We start from the raw sequence: 19517 nt of genomic DNA on the forward strand, positions 1-19517 counted from the left end.
ATCTTACAGACAACAAGCGCAGTGGTAATTACTTAGGTTTGTTGGCCCCACACACTGGTAGACATGGCTCCATCTCATCGAGTCCCCCCCACAGCCCCACGCAAAAAGTACCAGAGTGTACCCCATTTTATAGATAGGAAACCTAAGGCACCGAGGTCTTTCAGGAATGTCCAGGGCCAGCAGGTGGTCAGTGGCAGGGTCCAGATTCAAATCCAGGCATCCTGACCCCTCCTGAGCTCTGCTCACTAGGTGGAGCTCAGAGCCTGGTGTTCACCACATTAGTGGCTCCAGCCCACCTGTCCTTTGGCCACAGTCTGCCTGACAGCTCACCTTCTGCATCTGTCGTAGGGAAGTAAAGGGGTCTCTTCTCCTTCAGACAGTCTTGGCAGAGGTTCTGGTCCAAGCTGGGCCATAGGATTAGGGAACAGCCTCCTCAGCCCTTGCCAACACATGCTGACCGTTCTCTGCTCTCTCCCTCCTCCCTGCCTTCTCTCACCCCTCTGCCCAGCAGGCCTCCTATGCTGCTTCTTCCTTCTCCTCTGTCTCCTACTGTGTCCAGCAAACTAAAGTGGCCTTCACTCCCGAGGACGGCAGTGCCACTCAGGGCCTCAGTGTGTCCGTGTCTAACTCCTTTCTCAGCCGGCACGGCAGCTTGCCCGTGCCCTCGGTGAGTTGCTCCCCGCTGCTCTTCACTCAAAACTGCAAACCTTCCATTCATCTGCAGCCTGTGCTTTGTGGACATGGGTGCTGCTGCCCATTGCTGACCCTTCCTTCTGCAGAGCCCTGCACATAGATGGGAAAGGGTATGAGCGCTGGTTCTCTGGGGCCTCCAGGATGTGTGCCTGCAGGGTGGGCAGGGGTGGGGAAACGTGAGCAGCCCCCGTCTGTAACGTCAGCACTCTGACACGAAGGACAGAGCGGTTTAGCCTTCTGCTCTGCTGTCCCACTGGGCCTGGTGTCAATCCTTCAAGTATTCAGGAACGTTTTAAAGGGAATGAATGTTCCTCGTTCCTCACATAGGAAGCAAGGCCAAGGAGAGAGCAGCATCACCAGGTAGGTGAGAGCAAGGTTGAGGCTATGTTCAGGAGCTTTTGCTCTGCAACCACATCTGTCATTGCATAGGACACAGGCTAGGGACGACTGGGCTAATCAGGCCTAGGTGTGGCTAATCTGGCAGCACTTGCTAACATTTCTGGGACCTCAACTGGGACAGTTGGCTGGTGTGTCTGTCACCTCCCTCAGGCTGGTCTAGGCTTGTTCTCATGACACCTAGCAGGGTTCCAAGGAGACAAATGGAAATACACAAGGCACCCCAGGCCTGAGCCCAAAGCTGTGCGGCATCACTTCAGTTGCAGGCACTCCGTGAAATCACAAGGCCACCCAGATCCAGGGAAGAGGGAAGGAGACCCACCTCCAGGGGAGGTGCAGACTCAGGCCCAGGCCAGCACGGGGAGGGTTGCAGCCATTTCTGTGGACAGTTCACCGCCGACACTAGGAAGTACGGCTTCCCCTAGAGCCTGCCTCTGCCCGAGGACTGAAACAGCTGTGTGTTCCTGCTGACCTTGCCCTGTCTACCCTCTGTAAACGATGAGTTTGGGCTGAGTAACTTGAGAGACTTGCCCAAGGCCAGGTCCCCAGTTTGGTTTTCTCTTGTGTCCGCCTGTGCCCAGGCTTGCAATCCAGTGCCCAAGGCCGAGACAGTACCGCCTGCAGGGAGGACTGTGAGTGGACCTTCCGTGGAGCGCTGGGCACTCTGTAGAGCCCACAGCAAGCTGGGCGTGCTGGAAAGGCTAAGCGCTGCCCTCGCTGCCCCACCCCACCAGCCACACAGACAACTCAATTCCTCAGAAGACACCTCCAGCAAGCTGCCATGACTCTTGCACAAAACTTGGCTGTTAGACAACCCAGCTCTTGACTGTTTCCTTCCCACAATGTTGGCAGAAAGTATGCAGAATCCTGAGAGATTCTACAGAGCCCCTCTGAGCAGGGCTTGGAGGACTGCGGCTGAACTGGACTGTTGACATTCGAGGGCATTGTAACCAAGTTTGGTTACGGCTTGTCTTGGTCTTCATCCCCAGGACGCAGGGCATCTGAAGGCAGCTGGCATCTCTCATACTGCCTTTCAGCACCAACTCCAGGAGGGAGCCCAAGGGGGCCAAGCTAATCACGTGCTTTATTTCATTAAAAGGATAGTGTTTAAAGAGCCATTGGTAGTGATCTGTTTGGAGCATTTGACGTCTGATCTGCTGGACCCCAAAGAAGTGATTTAGTGTAATGGCAATTTATTCATGCTGCAGTCTCTGATTAAATGTTAAAGTGAGCCCAGACATGGGGCTTTGGATCACTATCAGAACAGCCCTTGGTTCCTGTTCAGTCCATGTCCCTGGGCCTGCGTCAGTCCAGCATGGAATTCAGAGGGGCACCCTGGGAATGCAGCACTTGTCCAACCTGGAAGCACCTGTCACAGTTCTTGGCTGAGTGACTTGTTCTTTCTACTAAAAGATTCATTCCGCCCTTGAAACCCTATTGCCATGGGAATCTATGCAGTCCGCCTGCATTGGATGGTGTAAACCCAAGTGGGCCCTGGAGGAGTATCCTGTGCACGCTTCCAAGGACGTCTCCAGAAGCTGCACGAGGGCTGAAGGTGGATGCTCCTGTGCCCAAGAGGAGCTTGAGTTCAGCAGGCCGAAGAGACAGACTTGGGTTCAGGTGACATGTGAGCAGTGTGGGAGTCACAGCAGGGCAGACCCGGTGACAGCACCTCATGGGGTGGGGGTAGAGCTGTGGCCTGAAGGACAGTTGATTTTAAGGAGATGAAGGGCAGGGAAGCCAGCCGAGTGTGTGTCCCACACCTGCCTCAGGGGTGCAGGGTCATCCCAAATGCAGGCCGCCAGAGATCAAGATTATAAGCGAGAGGTCAGAAGGGTGATAGCTGTACCAACCTTCCACCGTGTTCTCTGTCCCTCCATTGGGAAGAGCCAGTTGCCCAGCCTCAGGTGCCACCTGCTTACTGAGCTCTTGCTGCATGGCCCACGGGCTCAGGCCAGTCTTTCATAGGACCCAGGCCTGCAGGTTGGGCTCCAGGTGGGCTGCAGTTCTTGCTCTGGGTGGCACCCCATCCTCCTTTCAGCCCCAGCCCCATTCGCAGGAGCCCTTGGTCAGTGCAGTGTTAGCTCCTGGTTCACAGATGCCCTTTCTTTCCTGATGGGGGCCGTAGTCCCTGGAGGCCTGAGCAGCAGCACTGACAGCATCCAAGTCCTCTGCATGTCCTCGGATGCACTAAAACCAGCTGACAGGAGAAGGACATTGAGGAGGGTGGCAGAGGAGTCGGAGGGTGGAGAGCAGCAGGTGAGGCCTCCTAGAGTCCAGGGGCTGGCCCCTTCGCCCCTGCCACCTGGTGCTGGGGAAGATACCCCTGCACCCCTCCCAGAGGCAGCACTGCTGCTGAGCCTTCTGCCCCAGTGCTGGATCCCTTTCCCTGTCCTGAACTCTCCTTTTGTGGCTTTCTGGGCTCTTTTGCCTCCTGGGCTGTCTGCCAGTTCCACCTTCCCCGTTCCCTCCACGTCCCATTTACCAGCCATCTCTTCTGCCTGCCCTTTCTCTATTCTGACTCCGGTTGTGCAAATCTTGGAAGTTTGGGACTTGGTCCATATTCTTGTCTCCCTTGACCAAGGTGTCGTGGAGTCTCAGGGACCACAGGGCCACCAGTGCTCTTCAGCCTTGTGGTGGTGGTGTTGGGACAGCCTGCTTCCTGCATGCTCACGCTGTCCTCTTGTGCCTCCTCCCTTCACTAGCAGAAAGTGATGGGTGTTCCATTCCCAGGAGACCCACCCACTGGGATGCCAGAAATCTGCCGTTTTTCTTTTCCATCTTGACTGCTGGATGATTCTGCATGAGTCTGCCAGCCATCCCTGTTTCAAGAGCATATTCGATATCCCATGATAATTGCCATTTGTTTAAAAAAATTATTTGGAGTGAGAAAATCAAGGGTGTGTCATGTGAGGACCTTAGGTTTTTACAGGGGCTATGTAGCAGCTGGTACCCGCCTGGGTGCAGCAGTCACCTGAGAGGGTGGAGCGAGGTGTTTGTGCAGCAGCACACATAGTCTCACAGAAGGCCGAGCCTCTGCCCTGGCTGTCCCCTCACTGTGAGGCAGGCTCCTGACACTCCCCCGTGCCTCCGTGTCTCTTGCTCACTTGCTCCATCCCCCAACCTCCTGGCCATGACCATCCCTGAGAATTCACTCAGCAGCCATCACATAGACTATGGTCTAAGCCAAACAGGAAGTGGGCAGATGAAGATAGAAGAGGAGAGAGACTGAGAAGAGGGCGGCCCGTGGTGGGGAGTAAAGAGGCCCACAGCAGTCTGCACCAGGTGGGAGACACATGCCTGCCATCCTTGTCTTCTCTGTTCCCTCCTGATGTAATCTTGTCTTCCTCGACTTTTGTCCTGGACAGAGCAACATCACATTGGCAGATGAGAGGGAGGGGGCTCTGCGGGCAGGACCTGGTGGCCCAGGGTGTGGAAGTGTTTCTCCCAGGAGGTTGCTTCCTCTACCTGCCTGCAGAGTGCCCTCTCATTGTCAGCATGGAGGCTTTTCACTTTGGGGAAATGAGAATCTGCTGCAGTCCCACTGTGGGAAGCCTTTGCTCTGTCTCCGGTCTTATCTTCCGGCACCAGGTGTGGCGTGCGTATTTTGTAGGTGCTTCAAATTAGGTCTAGCCATTGGCACCCAGACTCTCCCATTCTGGGGGTTTTGCAGCACGGCACAGCGTGAAGCCAGCTCTCACCTAGTGACCTCTGCTTCTTGTGCATAGACTTCTATGTTGGACTCTGGCTGCCAAGGCCCAGCACGTAACAGTTGGGCAGTGAGTGACCATTCTCTCCTGTTCTCTTTTGCCCAGCCCTGCTGTTCTGTGAGCATGTCCCTGTCCACTGAGCCACCCAAGCAGGAGACATGGGTTGTCCTGTCACCCTGTGCCACACAAGATCTCTGCCTTGGCTGGTCCACACCTCCCCACCTCTGCTCCCTTGCTCCATTCCCCAAGCGTCCTGCCTGGATGGTCGCTGAGGACCTCTGCTGCCCTGCCCACCTCTGTGCTTGGGAATGCCTACCTCAGCCCCACAGCCAGCAAGGGTGGCCCGTCCCCGCAGTGCCAGGCCAGTGTGCTGCTGTTCTTGGAGGCCTTGCTGCCTGCTCCCACACCCTCCTCAAGTCCGCCGCCTGCATCCCTGTCCTTGCATGGCTCCGTCTTGCCATACCCTCTCCAGAGGCTCTCCCTCCATGTTCCCCCCACGGGGCTTCCAGCCCCCATCTGCCCCATGGAGCATGAGTGGTCACGAGGATGGGAGAAGAACGTGTGCGCCGGACACCAGGCACACGCCAGACCCTAACGGAGGGTAGCTTGTCATCCCAGTTCACTCTGGAAGGTGTTTCTTTCTTTTGTAATAACAATCAAATTCTTTTTCTCAAGATTACAAGTCCCCTGAGAATAGGGACAGAGCCTTTAGTGTAGCTGCTGCACACTGCCCATTGCCAAGCTCCTGAGTGGCAGGTACTCTGTGGCCTGAGTCAGTCAGCAGGCTCTCAGTGCACCTAAGTCAGCAAGAGGTAATGGGAGGCCTTGGGCACGCCTTCTTGTCCCTACCACAGTGCCCTCTTGCCCTGCACCCAGTGTCCTGGAGCAGCCTGGCGCTGACTCAGCACAGGACCGCCTCCTGTCCAGTGGAGCGGAGGTGCTGGTCCAGGTGCCAGCCAGCTTCCTGTTTCCTTTCTCACTTTCTTCTCTGCGGACCCAGGAGGCTCGGGATCCCCAGTAGTTCCTGTCCAATGGGCCCTTGGCATACCCCCTGCCCCTGAACGTGTCTACCCTGTGTTCTGCCCTTCTTGAAAGATCCACATATCCTGCCAACCAGCACCCCTCTGCTGTTTTCAGAACCTCGGGGAGAATGCAGGACCACGTTTGTATAAAGCCCAGCTTTGCAGGCAGTGAGAACCAGCTGAGCCCCACTAGAGACAGTAGGGATGCCTCCTTACTGTCTGAGCCCTGAGCCCTGGGCCAGAGCTCAGTGTTCCCCAGTTGGGGACTTCCACAAGCAGTGGCCCTGACTACCCATCCCCCCTCACTTCTAGACTTCCCGTTGGTATCCTGGCCAGCATTTTGGCAAGTCAGGGCCCCAGGCCCAGCCTCAGGCCTAGGGACATGGCTACTGCACCTTGCTTCAAGTGTGCCTGTAACTCCGCCTATGGCAGCCACACTGATCAGGTACCGAAGGACCCTGCTCTTAGAAAGGTTTCGGGGTGACATGGAGCCTTCAGGCTCTGCTTCACACACAGTGGATATGTCCTTTCCTCTCTCGCTGTGTCCTCTTGTCCAGAGCCTTCCTTACAACTCTTATCTTTCCCCATTCTGTAGATGGAAAAACCAGAGTGGAGAAGCTAAGTCATTTTGCTCTCAATCTTAGGCTAGAGCAAAAGTTAGAATCCAGATCCTTGTCATGAAAAGTACAATGCTCAGTTGACATTTGTGAACTTGCCAAATAAATGTGGAGGTCGGGTATGGCTTGCTCAGAGAAGCCCTGTTGACTGGATGTTGAGGCCTGTGTTTGTCTACCATGTTCCGATGCTTCCCCAAGCGTAGCTAAGGCTCTGAACAGACTTCTGTGCAAAGGAAGTGAGAGCGCCTCTCATGCTCCTGAACTCCAGAGGGTGTAAAGGTGGTTCATCAGACAGCTAGACTGTGTCCAGATCCTGTATTAATCTGAACCGACTCTCTAGAGCCGGTGCTCTCAGGTCAGCCCTTGGTGAGCACACAGAGCACCCTCAAGTGCTCTGAGGTTTGCAGGAGGATGACCATCAGGCATCAGGGCAGGACACAGTTCTCAAGAGAGCTCTACGATATTGCAGGAACTTGTCACTTCTGCATTTGCCACTCTACTACCCAAAACCCTCTCAAGGGAGACATTTTTGTTTTATATCCTAAACCACTAAGATGTTTGTTCCAATAGGAAGAGGATGTTTTTTGGACCTGACATGCTAATGCCACCTTCCTCAATAAGGCTAATGCAGGCATCATTCCCACAAAACAACTGGGAGCAAGACAGGCAGCCTGTGGCAGACCTCAGGCCCTGGAGCCTGTGACACCTGCCTCAGAGTCTGCCATTTGACTTTAGAAGCTCTTCCATCCTCCGTCATTACGTAAAATGTGATCATTTTATAAAGAGGGGTGTTCCCTTTGGGCCTAAGGTAGACCCAAAGGATAGCTTTTGAAAACCACTAGTTGGGACCAGGAATGAGAGAAGAGAATGGCAGAGGTCTTCCCTCCAGGTTGCCACATGCCATAAGGAGTGTCTCTCCCAGGAATGATCATGCGAACCACATCAGACAGCGTCTCCCGCTAACTCTGCTGAGTGTCGTGCACTCGCTGAAAGCCTGACTTCCTTCAAGAACACATCGTGCCCCTGGTGAGCCCTGTTGAAGGGAGCGTGCTCTGAGCCAGGGCCAGTGCTGAAAGCAGCGCCTGGCAATTCACAGAGGAGCCAAAGGCACACTGGAGAGTGTCTTCTCTTGGGTGTTTTTTCTCACAAACAAGGGATTAAGATTGTAAGCCTGAAAAGCAACTGTCCAATAGCTCATCTGTTTTGCTGAGTGCATCCAAAGGCACTGATGTCCTGAACCTTGGTGAGCCAGCGCGCTGAGCAGTGCCCAGTCTCTGGCGGCATTCTGCCCTAGCACTCACCTGCACAAGGGAGGCCATTCACTGGCACGAGTGCTTTCCCACTGCTGGTAGAGCTGAAGCTCTGCAAGGCTGGGCACTCAAGTCACTGCAAAGCAACATTCGGCTCAAGGTTCCTAGGCCTGTGCTCCAGCCCACCTCCTGAGTGCAGGCGACCTTCTCTACACCTGGGGCTTCCTGACCATTGGGAATTAAATGGAATGGCTGTTGCATTGAGGATTCAGGAACTTCCACTTGGTGATAAGTTTTCCTGCTTTCTTGCCAAGGCACCAGGGCCCATCCCTGCCCTTGCCTACCAGCTGCAGTGACAGCCTTCACAGATTGCTCAGGGGCTGTCCCTCAGTCTCCACCTTCTTTTTCACTTCACAACTTAGGAGCTTTCCCAGGTGTTTGTTCTTGAAAGAGCTGGTTCTGCCTCCACCTCTTCTATCTGCCCTGGAACGCTGACCAGACCCACCCTGCACCTGGATCACCGCCTTTCGCGTGCTCGGCAGCACACAGCGCTCAGGATCTGAGCAGATTTGAGCGGTCAGCAGGCTGTATCCTGCAGAGCTGTGGGGTTGAGGTGAAGTCTTGTCAGGTGCCCAGAATGCACCTCTGAATGTGATACAGGCCAGCCCAGCACCACCTCTTACCAGCTGTGAGTCATCAAGTGTATGGTCTCAATTTCCTCATGGTAAGGATCGCAACAGCAGTTCCTGCAGCTTAAATGAGAAGATCCATGTAAACCTTTGGCATCTCACCTGCCCAGCAGGGTGCATTCAGTGAGGATGGTGGTCCTCCTGGTCCTCAGTGGTTCTTGCTAGTTTTGTTTTGTTTTGTTTTCTTGGTGCTGGGCAATGAGCCTAGGGGTGCAGTACCACAGAGCTACATCCCCAACACTTTTTTATTTTTTGTTTTGAGATGGCCTCACTAAGTTGCTGAGGCTGGCTTTGGACTTGTGATCCTCCTGCCTCTGCCTCCTGACTCACTGCAAATACAGGCCTGTGCCTCCATGCCTGGGCATGTTGGCATTTTGACCGGCTGCATCCCTATCCTATCTGCTCACCTACCTTGGCACCCTCAGATCTCCTACAGAAGTTTGTAGGTATCAGACAGGAGCCCCTCATGTTCTAGAATCCTCAGCCCAAACAGTGTCACTCTGGCTATAAATAAAAATTTCTGCAGCACAGAGAGCAGCAGCTTGTCAAAAGTATAGCCAGGCACCAGCCAGTTCCAAAAATAGCTTCCAGGCCGGGGCTGGGTGGTGTGGCTGCAGAGTGGCCATCCCTGCCCTGGGAATGAGCACATTCTCAAAGGGACAGGAAGTGTTTCTCTAGGGAATTGATAGAAACCAGGCCTTGTTGAAGACAGTGTGATCCTGAGCCCCAGCACAGCTCCCTGCATCTACAGAGCTGCAAAGGAGCCAGAATGCACTTCATGGTGATTCGAGAGCCTTCCCTGGCACCTTCAAACTGTTGAGGGTTGGCTCTTGTCCCGGCACGGCCACATGGTTGGAATACCAGAACGCAAGTTGAGGAGGAGGAGCCAGGCCCCTTCGTCCTAGAGAAGCCAACTCTCCACGCTTCTTCCTCCGTGTGGCATCCCTGAGCCTCCTTCCCTCCCTGCCTGGTCTCCACTGTGTATCTGAGCCCAGGCGAGTAGCAAAACTTTTCCCTTACTTTCCACACTCACAGCTGAGTTGCTGCTGTAGGTCAGGCCATGGTCTTGGCATGTTAATAATAGAATCAGTTTCTAAGTGTTTGTTCATGCAGCAAATATGTACCAGGCTATTCTGAAGCGCTCAGCCCTGTGATTTATAGTAGCTCCTATGCTGGTGTTTTGGAGGCAGGGCGTTCCTTTATTGAATGGCCACAGACTGAAGTGCTGTCGTTTTCATCCTCGTTTTTAAAGATGAACTTAAGTCCCTTGCCCAAGGTCACAGGTGGGAAGGTGACAGGGGTCAAGCCATGTCTAGATGACTTAAGGACTGGCATCCAGCAGTTCTTGTACCTCTCCCAGAAGTCCACGTGGAAGTCTGTCCTGAATTGCCACATCAAAGCCTTCTGCACATGCCTGTAATCCCGAGCGTGAACCCTTTGAAGCTGCACAAAAGCCATTTGTGTCTGTGAGCCAGGGCTCAGTTTCTGCAGGGCATCTCTGGTCTGGGGGAGTGGTGTGAGGAACGTAGGGTGTTGCTGAGAGCTGCCCTGGGCTCCAGCAAGAGTCCACCTGGAAGTGACTCTAAAACAGGTGGCAGCAAGTAGGTGAATTTGTGGCTGGATGGAGGTACCTGCTAACTGGAGGTAGCGGCAGGCCATGGAGAGGGAGCCACTGGCAGAGCTGAGAACCTAGTCCTGCAGGGGACAAAGCTACTGCCCTAGAGTCATTCACGTTCTCCCAGAGCAGCCTTCCACACCACACCACCCAGCCACAGAAACAGCAAAGCTCCAGGCCTGTGGAGTCATGAGCTGCTGGAAGGTTCAGGGGAGTGTGGCACTGCTATGGATCAGGGCCAGAGCCATCAGCCTGGGCAAGAAACTGGTCTCTGCTCCCCGTTTCTCCAGGTGGATGCGCATAGGTGGGACTTTGCTGGCCACAGGCTTCTGAGTGTTTGGCATTGGTTGGTCAGAACGTGCACAGCACTTCCACAATTTTATTTAACTGTGGTCAAGGGCTGGCCTTGAGCTGATGAGTTAGATGGGAAATGAAATGTGTAGGTCCCTAGGGCAGTCGTCCCAGGTCCTACACACACCAACAGCCTGTGGAGCTCGCGGAGCAAGAGGGCCATGGCCTCACGGAGGATGAGGACAGGGGAGAGCTTGGAGCTCTGGTCAGCACAACCAAGTGGTCTGCCACACCTGGGGCGGGGGACGTGTGCTCAGAGTTGCAGCAGCTCTGTCCAGGCTGAAAGGTAGTTTTGCACAGCCTTTGAAGGACATGAAGAGCTTCAGCTTCCTGTTAGTCTACACCTTTGTCTCTTTCTTTCCCTATTTCCATGGTTTGTTTTTGTTTGGGGGGAGTTTTTCTGTTTGATTTTCTACTGGGGATTGAGCCCAGGAGCACTTTACCCTCCTTTTTTTGTTTGTTTGTTTATTTTGGTGCTGGGAATTGCACTCAGGGTGCTCTACCACTGAGCCACAACCCCCACTGCTGTTATTTGTTTTACTTTGAGGCAGGATCTCACTAGGTTGCTGAGGCTGACCTTGAAATTGCAATCCCTCTGCCTTGGATTGCAGGTGTGGCCAGGCATGCACAGCATGCACGTTTTCCATGGGTTCCGAAAGTAAGAACTTAAGGCACCACCTCTCCCCTCACTGCTCTCCCATCCCACAGGGTCAGTGCGTGTTGGCAGGCCTCAGCTGGGCATGTCAACTTCCTCAGGTTCTCGGCGTGGTGGCTAGAGCCCCAGCCTGCAGAGTGAAGCTGGGGCACATGGAGACACTCGGTCTGGTGTCTAGCTCTTCTGTCTGATAAGAGTTGGGTGGCATGTGAAGTGCAATGAGACTGCTGCATCTGCCTGAAAACAAACAAGGCGGGAGAAGAACAGAAGGAGGACGAAGGAAGGAGAGTGCACAGGAGGGGAAGGAGCTCGCAGGCCTGGTCAGCATTCTGACAGCCCATTTCAGACATTCAAGGCTTACTTACACCCTTCTGTTCCAGAAGGGTTTGAGGCCAATGGCAATGTTTAAAAGGTTGCAGAATTTGTCTTTTAAGGGATAAACCAAAGGGATTCGTCCGAAAGAGTCACCATGGATAAATACAATGTGGCATTGACTTCAGCCCCACAGTTCCCAAGAGGACACAAAGGTGTTGGGCTGGGGTGTGTAGCTTTAATTTTCTGCTGCAGAGGAATGTGTGGCCATCTGCATGCTGAGTGGGATTTGCTATCCTTGGGGGAACCGGGGGTCCTGCTGCTCAGATGTGAAGGACAGTGCTGGTCAGTCTCCAGGCCCGAGGGCCTCTCTGGGGAGCAGCTAGGGATGTGGGGCCTCCAAGCCAGAGGACGCAGGAGTTGGCCTGGCGCGCCCGCCCTGGCTGGTGGAGTTGGTGAGAACGCCGGCTAATCTAACGACTTCTTCTCTTGTCTGTCTGTTCTCCTTCCCGTATTCTCGTTTTTGTGTTTGTTTCCACTTTGATTCTGTAGTACAAATCTGTGTTTAGGTCCTACTCCCAGGACTTCGTGCCTCACCACCAGGCTTCCGTTCAACCTTTCCTTCCGCCTACCTCCTCTTCCTCTCCGCATTTCCCACCTGTCCACCCGTCTCAGAGCTCGGACTTGGTGGTGCCTGCTGTGGCCGGTCCGCCTCCCAGCACCGTGGCCGGGCCTCTCTCGTCCTCTCAGGAGAGCAGCTTTCATGGGAACGCTGTCTGCCTTCCTTCCGAAACCTCTTGCGCTGACTCGGTGAGAACTCAGCACGCACACGGCTGCACGTGGGGCTGTGCAGTAGTACAAAGCGGTATCGCTGCTCCTCACCAGCCCTCCAGCCACTGCTGGAGTGTGCCAGCTTGTGCCCGGCTGGATTGACAGCCACAGAGGGCCAGGGGTGCACCAGCAGCCGTCTGCTTCAGAACAGAAGTCAAGCCCTTACACAATGTTACCATCCAGCTAGGAACCCAGTTTCCTACACGTGGACTCGTGACCATTTGAGGCAGTAAGTTGTGGTAGCAGGTAGATCACTGGCGTTCTGTGTGAAGAGGAAGGCACAGACCCCTCTGGACGTAGGAAGTGTCAGAGATCCAGGAGGTGCCAGGGAGAGGCCTGGTTTCCTGCAGAATGGCCCCTAATGCTTCCTTTCAGACACTGGACAGTCCCCACAGAAGGGCAGATGGGAGGGGGCAGGTGGAGAGGAAGTCCACAGGTAGAGACGCTCTCCTCCCCAGCTTTGAGTTGCTTCTTTCCCCAACTGTGGAGGACTGCCTTTCCAGGGCAGTTCCCAGGATGGCCCTCGACACCTGTGGAGAAGACCCAGCAGGAAACCAGGGTCCCCACTAGCCCAGAGACAAGAGTTGGCAAAAGCAGCTTTGTCCTCTGACCCTGGGGAAGCACTTTCCAGGGGGAGCAGAGCATAGCTCTTTTTCTTGTAAAAGGAGCATCCAGTTCCAGGCCGGCCCTGCAAGCTGCCCTCTCTAGCCAGGGACTGACTGGAGGAGCTGCCCCATCGTCTCTCCTCTCGTCCTGTCTCCCCCAGAGTGAAAGCACCAGTGAGGAAGCTGGCGAGGGTGAATATGTCAGTCTGTACTCCTCTGGCCGGAGCAGCGAGGAGCTGGCTCCCTCTCGAGGAGTAAGTAGCCTCAGACGTGGCCTCATGCATGTGGCCCGGCCTGGCAAGGCTGGCTCCTGCCCCCCAGGCTGCCTTCCTTGCACCTGCTTCTGTTTGGCTGAGCCCTGCAGGCCTGCTGGGAGCTGATCGGCCAGGGAGAGGATGCAGCTTCTAGGTGCAGGTCTGCCCTTCGCCTGCTTCAGTGGGTGTGATGCTTTTCAGAGCCTGGCCAGGTGTGTCTTCCAGAAACCTCCAGAAGCAGCCTGGTGTGGGCCCCAGCTGTGAATCCAGTCACTTTCTATGGGATTTCTTTCCATCCTTCCTTCTAGTGTTGAGCCCCTCTTCTGTTCTTCCCCAGTAGAAGGGCTGCTTCTCCCACTCAGCCTTTCCGTCCCTCCTCTTCTTCCCAGCATGCTGTGCTCCTACCTAGCTGCTCCTGAGAAAGTCTGGCTGGGAGTCCCTGCCCTCGTTACCCTCATGTTGCTGCCCCAGCTCTTGATAGTCTGGGTGCGCTGGTTCTGCTGAGTATCAGTTTTCCAAATTCGACTTCATGAAAACAAGCGAGTCCAGAAGCTTCAGAGCCCACTGTCCCCATGAGCCTGAGTGAGACAAGTTCCACCAGAGTCGTGTCATTGACCACCGTGTGTGCAACCCAGCCCTGAAGAGCGCTCCCTTGGGGCAGTTGTGCTGTGGGACCTTAGGGATTGAGGTGTCCTCAACAAGTCAAGGAGCACTGAGGGGTCTTCACACTAAGGGGCTTTGGCCTTGGCTGTGGAGTAAGCTGTTGTGCCTTTCCCACCTGTCCCTTCTGGTGACCTGGGCCAGTAGCACCATCCCGACTTTCCTCACCTCGAAGCACCCTTCTGATGATGTCACTTGTATTCACACGGTTCCAGTTCTCAGTTGTAGCCTTGGTGGCAGCCAGGGACGTTGTAGAACCATGGTGTCACTGAGCAGGGCAATGGCAAATCTGCTGGGGACAGTTCACACTAGTGTTTGAGCAGCTGGATCTTTTGAGAATGTCACTGGTTGAGCATTACGACCCTGAAGACTCTCTGAAGAAGGAAATCAGTGACATTTTAGCACACAACGTTGGGACCCAGTGGCTTAGGGCACAGGCTTTGGATGTAAACAGCTCTGGGCTCCATCCAGGCTCTGCCATTTGGAATCTATGTGCAATCAGACTCTTGACCCCTAGCCTGTGTTTCCACACGTGGGGCAAGAGGGTGGCATTAGGTCATGGATAGGGCGGAAGAACGATGTACAGAGCCCTCCGCCCAGTGCCCAGTGTGCTCTGAGAGGCAGTTGCTGAGACAGTCCTCTCTCCAGGAGGGCATTAAGGTGGCTTCATCTGCCCAACAGCTGACATGTTATAATCATGCACCTCCACTTTCCCGAGGTAGGATGCTAGTCTCAAGAGGGCTTGTGTCTTGTAATTAATGGCTTTCAGCATTAACTTGTTCCCACCTTATATTGCTCCATAGGAACTTGCACTCCACAGCTACTTGCAGGTGGGAGTACTGGGCAGACAGATTGCCCCTGGAGCAGGCCACCTTCCAAAACCCAACACTCACTTCTCTTTGCAGGAATCACCAGCTGGGAAAGACGGACAACCCAGAGATCTCTCAGCCATCGGCAGTGCCCCTGGGAAGGACAGTAGAGATAGCAGTGAGAGGTAGGAAGTGAGCCAGGTCCCTAGAGCAGAGTGGCCACTTGGTAAGGCCTGCCTGTGCTGCCGCAGCCAGCCCAGGCCTGCTTGTTTTGTGTTGAAGGTCTTTCTTTGATTCTCAAAATAATACTTGCTCCTGGTAGAAACTGCAAGAACATGGAAAATCCCTGATGACCTCAAAGGTGCTCCCTGGAGTCTGCTATTCCCTACCAGTTGCACTGTGCTATCCCCTTCCAGATTACCCACCATGGCCTTGCCAACCTTCCCTGGTGTTCTCTTCTAAGTTGAGGTCCCTTGGTAGTATGAAAAGCCCCCACTCTGCCACCCACAAACTTGTTTCTATGGACATTGCTGGACGTGTGTGTGTGTATTGTTGCTAAGCCATTCTGAAATTTAAGTTACAGATGTTGTGACTCTGGCCGGCAAATACATCAGCATGCCTCTCTTAAAAAAGTAAAAAGTCCTGATTATAATATCGTTATCACCCTAAGAAAATTCCCTCATGTCATCTAATAGGCAAACCATGTTGCATTTCCTCTGTTCTCCTAGAAATGTCTTGTGCATCTTAAATTTCCGTAACTAAGATCAGTCAAGAGTCACACAGCCTATTTAGTTGTCTCTTTACTCTTGGAACATGTCAAAGTTAGCAGAAGCTAACCCAATCAGGCTTAGGGATATGTGGTCAACTTCTCCAACATGCACTCCTGTGCAACAAAGGAGCTGCACCCTACCTGCAGCTCCATGCTGATGTCACCTTTGTCCTGAGACACTCCATCTCCTCAAGCTTTTCCTTCCTTTTCCAACCAAGGATCATCCACCTTGGAGTCCTGTATAGGCCAATCAGACCTCAGCATGAGCAGGTGGAGAGGTGGTTAGAAAATAGCAAGAGGTGGTTAGAAAATAGCAAGAAAATAAACAGCCATGAGGAAGAATTCTCTCAGGCCTGTTGAGGAGGCCCTGCCTGGCCCACCTCAGCCACTGCTGTATCACCCCTGCTGAGTCCATCAGATTATCTTCCCAGGCTGACTTCAGCAAGAAATGGTGGTTTTCTGGCTTAGCACCTAGCAGCCAAGGTCAGTACATGCCAAGCAAAGCAGCCAGTGGGTTCTCTCACCTGCTTCACTGGACCAGCAGTATCACTTTCAGAGTTGAGATGGTCCTCGCAGAAGAGCAGAAAATCCTGTCAGAAGCAGCCACTGAGATGGCCTTTCACAAGACCACCCACAGCCTGGATCCTGGAGGGCAGGCAGCAGATGGGTTCTTCCCAAACCTACCCTGCTCTCCCTCACTGGAGTCACATGCCTCTCACGTCTCAGACCCTTCAGATGGAAGCCATGACCTGTGACCACGAGGCTGGCCAGTGCCCCAAGTCTCCATGAGGATAAGGCATCAGGACAAAGAGGCAATCAATAGACCGCTGTGCTCCTCTGTGGCCACAGTGCCTCCGCACACCCATCATGGGGATGGTCCTTCCCTCCCAGGCCCTTAGCCACCAACTCCTGTTCAGTGCTTCAGGTCTCAGCCTGTCTGTCCCGTCCCTCCACAGGGAACTTGCCTGACCTTCAGCAGGTCCCCTGCTCACTCTCCTCATTGCTCCTGAGCTTCCCCTCATTGTGCTTCTGTGACTGCCTGTGTCAAAGTGTCTTCTGCTAGACTGGGCACCTACAGACAAGGGGCCATATCTCCTTGGTCACAGCTTTTTCTTGTTGCTGAGCAAAGGGTCCAACAAGGAGTCCTCAGGAAGGACTTGGAGGACAGCATGGGGTGATGCCCCTCCCCTCCCGTCCTGCGGGCCCTCGCTGCACCTCTCACGGTAGGGACTGGGTCTGCAGTGGCCTTCGCAGAGGAGGCTGCAGCATCACTCACACGCTCAGGGGAGCCTCTTGATCCCAGCTAATCCCTTCTGTTTACAGCTGAGACATTCAGAGGGAACAGGAAGGGTCCAGAGCCAGGAACGGTTCTGACCCCATCCCAGGCAGCACTGCCCCGGCCTCTGGGCGTCAGGGAACCCAGGGCCTTTTTTAAGCACCAACCACTTCTCTCTCCAGGGCCCCAAAGTCACCTGACACTCTGGAGTCGGCTCAGTCAGAGGAGGAAGTAGACGAGCTGTCCCTCATTGACCACAACGAAATCATGGCCAGGCTGACCCTCAAGCAAGAGGTAAGGACTTTGCAGTCCAGCCCACAGAGCAAGAGCACAAGGGCTGCGGAAAACGTGGCCTTGGGGCACCTCCGCAAAAAGACCTGGGCCAGGCAGGCGGGGCACCGGCAAGGGCTCTTGGGTTCCCAGCAGGAGTGGGTCCCAGGGTGCGGTGGATTGCCCCCTCTCTTAGTGCTTCTAGAAAGTGCTTTAGGCATTACGGAGCCTCTCTAAGCCCCTGCTGTGAAAGAAGTCCAAAGCAGAGCTACACAGCTGCTGGCCGTGCTGGGGCCTCGCCATTTCTGTGCCATTGCTGATAAAGTAGCCCCACTGCAGCCTCTACCTGTGGCACATGCTGACCAAGAAAACTTAGGCGACGTGACTCAGTGGGAGAGCACTTGCCTTGCATGTGGTAGGCCCCGTTTTCCGTTCCCATCACTGAAAAAAAGAAAGAAAGTGGAAAACCCAGGCCTGAACTCCATGTGGCCCTTGGCAGACGACACCCAGACCTGTCACAAAGGAGAGGAACCCGCCGTGTGAGCCCCACCTCTCCCTTCTGCCAAGCAGCTCTGCAAACACAGGACTGGCCTCGCAAGCAGCCTTGCCCTGAGTGGGCACGGTGGCACAGGCTGTCGTCCCAGCTACTTGAGAGGATCACAAGGTTGAGGCCAGCCTCAGCAACTTAGTGAGACCCTCCAGAGCTTAGCAAGACCCTGTCTCAAAATAAGAAACAAAGGGTCGGAGCTGTGGCGCAGTGGTAGAGCACCCCTGGATTTAATTCCCAGTACCACAAATAAGTAAATAAAAATAAAGAAGCTCAACCTGCTGAGGTGACTATCCTCTGGGCTGACATTTGATAACAGCCACACGCAGACAGATCAAGAAAGCAGATTCCACCTGTGGCACCGTCCTGGTCAGACTCAGCTGGCTGCACCAGGGAAGCCTGGACAGCTGGCCCTCTGCAGAGAGCGATGCTTGCTTGCTTCCCGAGAGTCGGGTCATGGGTGTCGCTACGCCTGCCCCTGGTGGGAACCCAGAGCACTCTGGGACTCTGGAGCCAGGGCAAAAACACCACGTTCTTAGAAAAGTAGGTGTGTCTTGGTCTGTGTGGAAGTGGATTTTTTCTGTCTCCTTCCAAGTGGCAGAGCTTGGGACACTGCAGTGTCTGCTGGGCTTTGTTCCAGGCCCTGTTGACAGTCCCTTTGGGCTGTAGGCAAGTGGTTAAAGCCCATGTGCCATGTGGATTTAGGACTTGTCCCTCATTGGCAGGCAGGGGTTGGTGGTCGCAGAAGCCATGTCAGGTATCATGCAGTGTCTTTGTGACACTTTTCATTCCTCTCATGAAAGGCTCCTCAGAACCTGTGGCGTGGGTCACCGCAAGTGACTTCTCCTTCTCCTTGGGGGAGTGGATTTAGATTTAGGGCAGCTTGCTGTAGTTTTGGGATCATGACCTTGCTTGGAAATTGTCCTACTGCCTCCACAGGCTTCCCTGGGTCAGCCAGGGTGGGCCTGCCTGCCACCAGCAGGCCATACCATTCCATGTGAAGATCCCACCTTGTCTGACCCACAGACCTGTGAGTGGGTGGGTGGGGATGTTGAGTGACACCATGTCCCCCTGGCCCTAGCGTGTGCTTGAGAAGTGATGTGCCCTGGTGCCTGTGGCATCTGGGTATCTCCCGGGTGCCCAACTCCCAGGCCAGCTCCAATTCCTGCCTGCCCGCCAAGCATGGAGTAGCGAATGGGTCCACAGCACAGTGCTGCCACCTGGGGAGGGCCTGGGTCCCTGCAGCCAGGATCTGTCCTCTCAGCCATGCCCCATGCTCTCCTTTGCTGTTTTCACTCCAGGGAGACGATGGGCCAGATGTGCGTGGAGGATCTGGAGACATCTTACTGGTCCACGCCACTGAGACAGACAGGAAAGGTACGGCGGCCTGTGTGCAGCAGGCCTCGTCTGTGTGCGCCTCTCGCTGGACACAGCAGGCCTTGTCACAGTGGGGTTGCGGGTGCCCCCTGTGGAGTCGTCCTGAGTAGATCTGAGTGAGGGCTGGCCCTGCTGGGACGGAGGAGGGAGCGCCCACACAGCACTCGGCCAGCCCGCAGGGTGTGCCCCACTGACCACAGCTTGGCAGCAACATGAGGAACACTGGTACCACAGTCCAGGTGACGCTTGTGCAGCTCTGTCTTCATTGACGTGAGCCCCCAACCCTTCCAACTACCCCGTGACTCACATGCTCCAGCAGAAAGCTCCGGGAGCAGGCTTCGCTCTGCCCAGGGGCCCTGCTCACAGGCCACGCCCAGCCGCAACACCCCTTCTGCATCCCACTTGTTTGGGACGACTGGAGGAGGAAGGACCATCCCTCCATCCCCAGAATGTCCCCTGGCAGAAGGGCTGTCCTGCCGGGTCTGCTCTGGAAAGCAGAAAAAGGAGGGGCTTCAGGGCTTGGAGGCCGGGCCTGGGAGTGACCTCCCGCCCACCTTCAGGGCCCAGTGCCCTAGCTGTCCCATGTCTCCCACATTATTCTCTTTTTACATTTTTAAAAATTATTAAAAAGATGATGTGACAGCATTAAATTGCAGAAGGAATAAAAATACCGCAGTCTCTAACCCAACCAACTTCATTTATATAAACGGCCCGGTCTCTATTTTTATAGCAGATTTCCCAAAAAATTATTCTGGAAATCTTTGAATCATGAAAATAATAGGAAAAAGAAAATGTTTACCTGGCAGAAA

At 54.5% G+C, this 19517-nt stretch overlaps 1 protein-coding gene across 10 annotated transcripts in view; it reads left to right on the plus strand.

Annotated features, from left to right (window-relative positions):
- Positions 1-19517, plus strand: part of Rapgef1 (Rap guanine nucleotide exchange factor 1) — a 120692-nt gene that overhangs the window by 90669 nt on the left and 10506 nt on the right. For 2 of the 10 annotated variants that reach the window (XM_047525386.1, XM_047525389.1), the window contains 6 exons: positions 509-667; positions 11863-12120; positions 12908-13000; positions 14566-14654; positions 16697-16808; positions 18633-18708. In XM_047525386.1, the coding sequence (XP_047381342.1) occupies positions 509-667; positions 11863-12120; positions 12908-13000; positions 14566-14654; positions 16697-16808; positions 18633-18708 (787 nt within the window). The remainder of the gene's footprint in view (positions 1-508; positions 668-11862; positions 12121-12907; positions 13001-14565; positions 14655-16696; positions 16809-18632; positions 18709-19517) is intronic. The other 8 variants (XM_047525392.1, XM_047525394.1, XM_047525393.1 and 5 more) reach the window with 6 other exon arrangements.

The sequence above is a fragment of the Sciurus carolinensis genome, chromosome 14 (genome assembly GCF_902686445.1).
Source record: "Sciurus carolinensis chromosome 14, mSciCar1.2, whole genome shotgun sequence".
Classification (NCBI taxonomy): domain Eukaryota; kingdom Metazoa; phylum Chordata; class Mammalia; order Rodentia; family Sciuridae; genus Sciurus; species Sciurus carolinensis.